Source organism: Cryptotermes secundus, unplaced genomic scaffold (assembly GCF_002891405.2).
Source record: "Cryptotermes secundus unplaced genomic scaffold, Csec_1.0 scaffold857, whole genome shotgun sequence".
Classification (NCBI taxonomy): domain Eukaryota; kingdom Metazoa; phylum Arthropoda; class Insecta; order Blattodea; family Kalotermitidae; genus Cryptotermes; species Cryptotermes secundus.
Genome location: NW_019734325.1, coordinates 66,609 through 77,544, shown reverse-complemented (window position 1 = coordinate 77,544; position 10,936 = coordinate 66,609). Strand labels below are relative to the sequence as shown.

Genomic DNA, 10,936 nt, shown 5'->3' with positions numbered 1-10,936 from the left:
TTAGGGACGGGGTACTGAGGACATGTCCTCTACACCAAAACCAACATGCCTACAAAACAGGTAAATCTACCGAAAGTGCACTACACAATGTGGTAACACGCATAGAAAGTGCAATTCAACACAAGGATATTGCCTTAGGAGCATTCCTTGATATAGAGAGAGCCTTTGATAGGCCCTCATTTGATGTAATCAAACAGGCTGCTGTAAGGCATGGCATAGATCCCGCAATATGCAGATGGATCAGTGTTATGCTGGAAAGCAGAATCATAGCTGCTACATTATGGGGAGAAACCCTGGGGGTGTCCATGTCTAAGGGATGTCCACAGGGGGGTGTACTTTCGCCTCTGCTGTGGAGCCTGGTCGTCGACGATCTTCTGTGGGGACTTAATGATGGTGGGTATTATACAGTAGGATATGCTGATGACATAGCAATCCTCATAAATGGAAAATTCTTTTCGACCATATCAGAGCGTTTTCACTCAGCTCTATACATGGTCCAACGATGGTGTGAAAGAACAGGTCTCTCCATCAATCCCAACAAGACGATAATCATACCGTTTACTAGGAAGAGAAATGTAAAGGGTCTTAAGGAACCGATTCTCTTCAATAAGACAATCAAGCTCTCCAGCGATGTGAAGTACCTTGGTCTAATATTAGACAAGGGACTGACATGGAAAAAGCAGCTGGACAAAGTCATTAACAAAGCCTATAAGGCTTTTTGGACATGCAGGGGCATGTTTGGTAAAACTTGGGGACTGCAGCCACACGTATGTTGGATATATACTGCGGTTGTGGGACCTGTATTTACTTATGGTGTCACAGTATGGTGGCCCAGAGTTAAATTCAAGACATGCAAGACAGAACTTGGCAAATTGCAAAGGTTGGCTTGCTTAGGTATTACAGGAGCATTTCGAACATCTCCAACAGCTGCACTGGAGATACTCCTTGGACTCCCCCCACTGCATATGCAGTTGGATGCAGAGGCCAGGGCAGGAATTTACCGTCTCCAGTGCTGTGGACAATGGAAACCTAGATCTGATGGTTTCGGCCATGCAGACATGACTCAGGACATGAAAACAGAACCCATATTACAAATGGGGTCTGACAAATGATACTGAGACATGTATATGAAAAACCCTTCACAGTCAGATTTCTCTGAAAGGAGTGAATGGGAAGACGGGTTTCAGCCTGACAGAAAAGGGGGACTGATAGAGGCACTGGAGCTAGTGTGTACTGCCATGGTACGAGGCGGAAACTTAGTTTCAGCCTTGGGCGGTACACGACAGTATTCCAGGCAGAAGTATATGCCATGAAACATGTATTATGGAGAATTTAGATAGGAACTATAGAAATAGTAACATCTACATTCTATCTGACAGCCAAGCAGCACTCAAAGCACTTGACAAACACCAGATCAATTCAAAATTGGTCTGGGATTGCCACCAAACCCTCATGGAACTGGCCAAACATAACAGGGTACAACTGATATGGGTGCCGGGGCATGAGGGTATTGCTGGAAATGAAGCAGCAGACCAATTAGCTAAAATTGGAGCTGAACATCCATTCATAGGACGTGAACCAGCCTGTGGCATCTCTCTAGAAGTTGCCAAACAGGCAATCAGGGACTGGACTAACATAAGACATAAGAAATACTGGGAAACAGCCACACACGGCCTGTGTGAATGTGAGGGTTTAGCTTCTTTAAGACTACGTCACTTGGGTCAGTACTTTATGGAACCAAGTGACTATTTCGACGCCCCCACGTCCAAAATCCTGCACTTCATCCGAAGTGTGGGGTTGCTGAGGGAATAATTAAAAAGGGGAAGCACAATGGATCACTGAGGTCTAAGTGCAAGGGCCGAGTAAGCCTACCCCTTCATACATACATAGTTTATTTTTTGTTGTTTTTCATTTCGTTTTCTTAACTGTTTCCCTTATTTTCCGGTGCAATTGGCGGTGGGATTAGGCTATGTCGATTGATCTGCGTTTGAATTGAAATATTTCGTCAGTATTTTTTTTTTTGTTTCTTCTTTGTTTTCCGGTTCGTGTTCTTTACTTTTTTAATGCTTTGCAATTTGATATGTTTTTGTTATAACTTTCTTCTTCAGTGCAGTCGTTTCCATATTAACGCTAGAACAGACCGATGCGTAGGATAATAGGTTCCGTTGCGTAACAACGGATGAAACCGGAAAGTATACTTCCATGGAAACGCGAGTATCACAAGAGATTCCGAGTGAAGTCAAAGCAGAAACAGTTTCGATTTATTTTCATTTTGATTTAATTATTTCGTGTTATGTTGCGTTGGAATTGGGCTGTGTCGTTTACCATAGCGTTCATTTCGTGAGTATAGTGTATTTTTCATTGTTCTTCATTTCGTTTTCTTTACTGTTTCCCTTATTTTCCGGTGCAATTGGCGGTGGGATTGGGCTGTGTCGATTGATCTGCGTTTTTTTTGTTCTTTGTTTTCCAGTTCGTGTTCTTTCCTTTTTTAATGTTTTGCAATTATTTATGTGTTTAAGATAAGACATTGTATAAATATCTATATATATGCAATAACTTTCTTTCTTCTTCATCGGTGCACTCGATCTGCTTTAGTTCATCCAAATAATGCCTCGCAGAAGATCAAACTTAGGTCGTCGTACTCGCGGAGCGGAAGCATTGCGTCGAGTAATTTCAAATCAAACTGGGGAAGAACGGGCAGACTGAGCCACAGCGAAGCGTGGCCGGGCACAGCTAGTTATACAATATTTTTATATCTACAAATATAAATAAAAAATTCAATTGAAATTTCATATACTTATTTTGTCATTGAAGAAAGCAGTCTTCTGGGATGTGATGTTAACCGACGTTTCGGAGGATCGTATCGCCGCAATCTTCAGGGTAGAAGGAAAAATAAAATCTGCAAGCGAAGAAACAGTGAGAGCAGGTGCAAGCAGACTTAACTGATGTCGGAAATAAACTCAGCTATATGAGAGCAAGAAAGGAAGGGACAAATCTGTATGGGAAACCATAGGAGAGGGGGAGGGGAAGGGTCTGGGGAGCCTACGTATTGCCTATTACTGGCCGTCTCTCTCACATTCCTGACAAGTTCTCAAATCCGTGACCAACTCGTGGATGGGCCAGTATCATTCTTCTGTTTGAAAACGCCGTGGTCTGTAGTCCGCAAGAGAACTATACCGACTGAGACACCACCGCTTGTCGGCGAAGTTAGTGCCAACTTTTGCGGATAGAGGGTGTCGCGTGGTCAGCGCAACGGATCCCTAAGGCCGCTAATCTTGGTTTTCTAGACCTTGAAATAGCTCCTCGGATATCCTAACGAGGCTGAGTGGACCCCGTTTCAGACCCAATACACAGAAAATGTGGTAGCGCCGGGAATCGAACCCGGGACCTCTTGATCTGTAGCCAGGTACTCTGACCACTAGACCACAGAGGTGGTCTTCCATAACACTAAGCGCTGTTTATATCTAATCGTCTCGTTTTCTGTATCATCTAGCAGTCGCGTCAACAGAAAAATGAATACAGATTTTCTCCCTTCTCTCCGTCTTAGGCTAGTCGTCCATTGGAAGCGGAAACCTGCGAACTGGGTCTTTTCGTCCGAATTCGTGCGTTCCCTGCGCGTCATTTGGGCGCTTGTTCGGCCGATGCCATTCGCGTTCTGTCATGGCGCTGTCTGAAGATTTATATGATCTTCACGCGTTAGATACTCCTTTACTGGCTAGGCGACGAGCACAGAGAAGTAGAAAAGAGTGGATTAGTGAAATTTTATCAAAAAGACAAAACGTTTGGTGAATTTTCTCATATGGAGTGATTTACAAGAGGACCAGTCACAATATTTTGGTTATTTTCGCATGAAGCAAGATACATTTGAATACATATTAAGCAAAGTACATTAGTTGAAGAAGTACAGTAACTTCCGAGAAATTGTTTCACCTGAAGAACGCCTAGCTGTAACTTTAAGGTAAGGATTTGATAAGAATTTGAGAAAAAATATTACATCGATGTTACATTATTCTTGCTTTTTATTGACTACATACAAACCATTGTTTCTACAAAGGTTCGAAATTACTACAATACACAGCAGCATTGTTCTGGTGTGTTACAAATTCATTGCTGTGGGAACTATTACGAGAACTGCGAGTCGATTCAGAGGATAGAGGTGAAACATTTGACGTGGACATCACACTGCTGTTTCGATCCTCTTGTTCCTGCAGTAAAACATCCATCAATTTCATGCGTACTCGCAGCTTTCTTTCTTCAGGCACTTCCTGCAAGGATGGCAACAAGCTCGTCAGAAACTGATAGTCGCTATCCTGCTTAATTGGAGAGTATTTTAAGAATTTGTCATCGTAATTCTTTTCTTTCCTCTTTTTAGCGGACTTTTGAAATTTTTATTTTTGCCGGAGACGCATTTACAGGTGCATCATTTTCTCGAGAGGGATCCGAAGTAGTATTCTCCATATCTGGAGTAGAAAATGCATCATTCGATTCACTTTGTGTTGTCTCAATACAGTCTTCCGAAGCGGCAGGAACACTACTCGACATATTTCTCGGTTGAACAGTATCAGTTAAAAATCGTAGGTGGTTGAAGAAAGGCCATTTAGGCTCAGCTGACGTGTCTCCTCCACTACCAGATCTCTTGAAGTTGTATTTATTTAGTTCCTTCCTGAACGTGTCCCTCAGTCCTCTCCATCTCTTCATAACGTCCTCAACTGAAATATCAACAAAAATACGGGAAATAACACTTGCATACCCCAAACAAGTGATAAAATTACAATAAGTACATTATTCTTTTCAGGTGTCTAGCAACTGGATCGTGTAAACTGATATGGGAATCGTTACACAATGAACACATGCCATTTCCTTCGGAAGAACAAGTAGATCGCATAGCCGCTGCATTTTGTAAAAATGGACATTTCCAAATTGCGTGGGAAGCATAGACGGAAAGCATTTTCGAATTAAATGCCCACAACATTTTGGTAGTATGTTCTTCAACTACAAGAAACATTTTTCTGTCGTATTGCAAGCAGTGGTAGGAGCCGACTACAGGTTCATTTGTATCGACATCGGAGCCTATGGAAAGCAGAGCGATAGTGTTATCTTTGGTCACTCCAACTTAACTAAACAACTCGAAAATGGCGCCCTTAAAGTGAACTGTGAGACTGAATTACGCGCCCCCTCTGTTCTAGTTGGGAATGAAGGGTATCTCTTGAAACCATTTCTGATGCGCCCATACCCTCAACGAAATCTAGGGTCCGAAGAAGAAATTTTTGATAAACGTTTGTCACATGCAAGGCAAGTGGTAGAGTGAGCAATGAATGGAGAGTACTTCTGAAAGCATTGGAAGTCACTCCCGAGCGAGCAGAACACTTCGTAAAATGTATCTGCTTGCTGCACAACATTGTTATAGACTAAGAAAGAATGACAGAATTACTACGTCCTACACTTGTAACAAGAAACGCTATTGTAAATAGATTTGCAACCAGAGGTGAAAACAGGAGTACTGCTAGAGCTTATGGTGTAAGAGCCATTTTAAAAACTTATTTTATAAACAATCCTCTCACAAAAGAATAAAATGAACTTAAAGAAGAATTGAAGTAAGATATTTACCTGGCTCATTCATTTTTGCAGACACCTCGCTTCATAACTCATGCTGCACATTTCGCATGTGATAATTCGACTCTCGTTGGTCCCATATGTACTTTCTTGAACCAGGAGTATTAACTTCATTGTACAGCAGCGCAGCTGTTCGTCCGAAAAATCCAAACAAATCTGAATGGTTCGCTGGACGCGGTCCAACTTGATCTGGCTGGTTCGGATCGTTCGGTCGTTTTCGTGCGTGTTCGGACGAATACCACATCGCAGGTTTTCGCATGTTTCCGCGTTCAGTGGACGAGAGCCCACAACGTGCCATTTTCACTCCCATCAGGTGTCACCATCTACAGGGCAGTATAATAAGCAGGCAGTCGACCTTCGCTCATTGCCTATCTCGAGGCTTTCATTCACTGCTGTAACATAAGTACTGAAATAAGCAGTTCATCTTTTTTAAACTAAAGTATTCTAGGATGGAGTTGGATTGGGGGAAATGTACGTAATTGAAGCGTTCCTCCATATGAGACTTAGTGCAAATTTTCTGGTAAAGCCGACTTAGGGATAGTCTAATGCTGAACTCCGTTTTGTAGTATAGTCGAAACTTTCTACTCTAAGTGCACAAGTTGTGCTTTCTCGTTACATACAAATACTTTGGCCAGCATAATGCCCAATAAATTGTGATATGTTCGGTTTCGCTGTTTAAGTGATATTAACCTGCTGATTCTGTTGACCGATAGTGATATGTACATTGGACTTCGCATCCGTTAGATTTGGATTTCAGGGTTTCCCTGCAATAAACGTTTGGTTGTGGAGTTCGAGATTTATTTTTGTTTTCCGATTTCTGTAGTCTGTCTTGTTCTTTAGAGTGTCAATCATTCCAAACTTCAAATTCTGTTCATTGCTGAACGAATTCATATTAATTCCAATGCTCCCTCGTTTCAAACTTTAGTGTTNCTTCTACCCTGAAGATGGAGGCGATACGTTCCTCCGAAACGTCGGTTAACACCACATACACACGGTGCCAAATCCCAGAAGACTGCTTTCTTCATAGTCACCGCCGTGAAAGCCTCAAATCTTATTTAATGTTGATGTTAGGCGTATTTATTACTTGTAAGTTCCGTTTCTTGTTTCTCATTTTTACGCGTATCTACCCACGCAACCCTCTGTAATGTTAGAGGTGTCAGAAATAAGAATCTAATGTACTACAGAGTGGAGAATATTGTAGTAGGATTTGTCATTCTCATACTCGAATGGTAATCACGTTTCTCGAAAAGTTGAAATGTGGGTAATAGTAATTCAGTTAATGAACTTTCGGGTTCCATAAAATGCTGGGAAATTGTTGAGTAGCTGCAGAATTGGCGGTTCCTCCAGAAGGGCTCAGCTCCATGAGTAAGTAAGACACAATAGATCACTGTGGTCGCGGTGCAAGGGCCAAGAATGCCCACCCCTTATACATTCATTCATACATACAAGTAAGTAAGTAATTCAATTAATGTAATTTTATTAAAAAAACTCCGTGGCCTTTAGTCTGCAAGCGAACTGTACCGACCGAGCAACCGCCGCTTGTCGGCGATATTAGTGCGAACTTTTGCGGATAGAGGGTGTCGCGTGGTCAGCGCAACGGATTCCGCGGCCCATTAATTAGGGTATTTACGGTTCGGAGTTCAGTTGAGTCAGTGGGATCAAGGATAACAGAAAGATTGGGAGATAGGTCGATAACTATAGTACTGAATATTAATGTCTACCAACGCTTAAAAGAATTTTATTGTCTGTAAAATTGTTGCTACTGCAACACTTTCACTTGTTGATAACGTTTAATGTCATTGCATTAGGTTCGTTAATGAAATGTTACGGCGATTAAGCAGCACTGTTCCGTTTAATGTGGTTAGCAGAATAATTTGGCGCACAGTTATGCAGTTTCATCTTATATGAGTAATTGTTACAAAGATACCGGCTTCACGTTTTGCTGAAGCAATTATCTACTCTTTTAATCCAAAAGAGATGTCGCCAGCTCGGAGCTTTTTATCAAGGTATTAAAACCCGTCCCAGTAGACCAGTAAAATGTCTGAAAAAATTGTCTGGACCACTAAATTCGCTTAGTGGGGGGTGGAGTACAGCTGGGTCCACTCGGCACGGCGGTCACTGATTGGTCTGTTGTAGCCTGCCCCGGGTGATTATGATGATGGAGAATTTGGTGGAATGAAGATTGGCAGGGGAAACCGAAGTACTCGGTTTGTCCACTTTGTCCACCACAAATCCCACTTGACCAGACCCGCGATTGAACCCGGGCCGCCGCGGTGGGAAGCCAGCGACCAACCGCTTGAGCTATGGCGCGGCCATTACGGACCACTAAGTTATGTAGGCCTATTTTTTTAAACCTATGTGATATTACCAGGAGGTTGGAGAAAACTGCATAATGAGGAGCTTCATAGCTTGTATTCTCCTCCAAGCATAATTAGAATGATCAGGTCAAGGAGGATGAGGTGGGCAGGCCATGTAGTACGAGTGGGGGAGATGGGGAATGCATATAGGATATTGATGGGAAAGCCAGAAGGAAAGAGGCCACTGGGAAGACCAAGGCGTACGTGGGTGGACAATATTAACATGGATCTTAGGGAGATAGGATGGGATGGTATGGATTGGAGTGATCTGGCTCAGGATAGGGACCGGTGGAGGGCTCTTGTGAATACGGTAATGAACCTTCGAGTTCCATAAAATGCTGGGAAATTCTTCAGTAGCTGCACAATTTGCTTCTTCTGAAGAAGGGCTCACCTCCATAAGTACTGTAAGTAATGTGGTATTACCAACATTTGGGACATACTGTGCCATTTATAGCATAATAAATCTAAAAGCATGTTTTCAATATATATGGAAACAATTAATTAAATTGGAAGTAAAATATTAAAAGTGAATCATCATTGGACAAAGTTTTAAGTTTTATTAAACAAATAAAGAATATGATATAATTAATTTTTACTTGCTTATTTAATTTTAATTTGTTTTGGTTGGATAATTTTTAATTTCATTTCATTTAAGTCTGCTTGCGGACCACAGGATTAGAAACGCTGAAATAGAGCATTTTTGGGGGGGGGGTTGGATTTGAGAAAGTAATAAGAAACTAGACATAAGTTAAAATACTAAAACAGCCCAAAGTGTCATAGTTCAGGTACCCAGTTTCCTGCCGTAAAAGAAGGAAGGATGTCGCCTAACCTGGCTAGTTGCTCTCTATGTTAATGTAAAGACATTTTGGTTAAAACGAGTGCAGTGGCCCGTATGAAAAGCAGTTGACTCTGCTTGGTGTCGAACGGAGGAAAGTACTCGAAGGACGTGTTCAAGCCTTTTTGTTTTGTTTATGTGAATTTGCTTTGTCTTTTGCATGTGTTCGAAATTGGCGCTTAATATACATGCCTGAACTGCAAGCCTTTTGCTCCAAGACAGCTGGGTCACTGGAGCAGCTGATTTATTGGGCTGTTGTGTTTGTTCGCCTTGTGTTCGTCATTGATACCAGTCCAATGGGGGTTATTAACCTTTTGTCCCATTATCTTGCTGTCTTCAGGAAGTCCAGGAAACAGTTTTGAGGCTTGCAGGAAACGTTTGATTGTAGACCAGAACAAAGACCGGCCAAACACTGAAAACTTGAATAGCTGTTGTACTTTATTCACGAATGTAGTGTATTTTTTTATTGCTAGTGGGGTGGGACTAGGTCCCTTGTACTGCGACAATTTCTGGCCTATTGTACCAGCCCCAGATGATAGGTGAGGGTGATTGTGGAGCAATTGGTGGAATGAAGATTGGCAGGGGAAACCGAAGTACTTGGAGAAAACCTGCCCCAGCGCCACTTTGTCCACCACAAATCCCACTTGACCAGACCCGCGATCGAACCTGACCCGCCGCGGTGGGATGTCAGCGACTAACCGCTTGAGCTATGGCGCGGCCGGGGCGTATGCTTAGAAAGTGTTGAACTGATTGAGTGCAGGTATTTATCCGTCCAGTATAGCTTGCACTGAGCTTGAAGTTAATATGTTTTACCTCCCTATAAAACCTTAATAAAAAAAACCTTGGTTTTGCCCATATACAGTTCAATAATGATCTCATTATGACCTATAACTTTTGTTTAAAACATTTTTAAGTACTTTAAAACTCAAAGAAAGGTAATTTCTGACATTGCAGTGTAGTGTGTAGATTTTACTTCAGTCCATTTGATGCTAGGCTGCCTATCTTTACGTGTATAACTTGCACTGGGTTCACATGTTTAATATGCAGCAGTATATGTTCGGTACTCGGCGTGTTCACGCCATGCCTGTTCATGCAGAACAGCCAGTCAGTATGATAGAGTTAATGTGATAAAGGTTATAATTTTAACTACCAACAATCGGCTCATTGCGAACTGGGTTTTCCGCATTCCTCACCCAGTGCCTTGTCCGTGCATGTTGTGAAGGAAGTTGCTTTTGGGGCCCCTTTTCCGACTGGGAACATGGCCAGGGTTTGTTACTATTAACAGTTTTTCCTGGTTATTTTTAATACCCTGTAGTATTAATCGGATAACCACAGGGTTGTCACTGGCGCATCGAGTAGCATACTCGCATAAATATTAATGGATATATTTATACGTAGTTCCGTTTGGTGCATTGTCTTTGGCTGTTCAAGCACTGGGATTACGGGTCTAATTCGCTACAGCACAGGTGAACAAAGCAGCCCCCCGGGCCATACGATTTACAGAATTTGTTACCTGCTTTTGTTAAATGAAAATTAATTTAAGCTAATCTTTATTCCTATCGTAACCACGAGTTTTCAGTAATCTACGTAAATATGTTATACTACGCTGTGAACAGAACTGTTAATAATTACATAAGCGACCGTTTTCATTACAGTGACACGGAGATTTCTCATATCAACTGTGAAGACACTGAAAATTGTTTTTATTTTGACAGGGGTTGGGACGGGATTTCTGTTCCCCTGGGGTTGTATTATGGTTTGCGCCGGACCTCGCCACAGGAGTAGGATGCGAAGTCTTATGGTGACAGACCTTGCAATGGTGTGATCCTTCACCACAGAAGTTGTGTAGCTTATTTTAAAAAGATGTTGGAAACCATCTACAACACGAGCCCGTTGCCCGAATCTCATTGTATTGACGAATAAGGACGATTAAAATGATGATAAATATGAACAGGTCTATCAGTATCAGTGGGAAATGATCCGTTGAACACAATTTAATATTTATAATATGTTACAGTTTCACATTTGGAGCTATGTGGGATCTGTAAGTTGCTTTACCACACACCTGTTGCAAATACTTAACATCAGTGAAGGAATTCTTAGGCAAAAAATGCTTTCTGTACATTTTGCG

The 10,936-nt window shown here is 41.9% G+C and overlaps 2 protein-coding genes across 6 annotated transcripts in view; one reads left to right on the top strand and one right to left on the bottom strand.

The window, feature by feature from the left end:
* Nucleotides 1–10,936, top strand: part of LOC111868679 (stathmin) — a 114,870-nt gene that overhangs the window by 54,992 nt on the left and 48,942 nt on the right. The gene's annotated exons all lie outside the window — the stretch shown is intronic.
* On the bottom strand, nucleotides 4,037–5,750 carry LOC111868681. The gene is made up of 2 exons (XM_023859561.2): nucleotides 5,608–5,750; nucleotides 4,037–4,709 (listed from the first exon to the last, which is right to left on the bottom strand). Exons 1-2 carry the CDS (start codon nucleotides 5,618–5,620, stop codon nucleotides 4,369–4,371), a joined length of 354 nt encoding a protein of 117 aa, XP_023715329.1. The 5' UTR covers nucleotides 5,621–5,750; the 3' UTR covers nucleotides 4,037–4,368.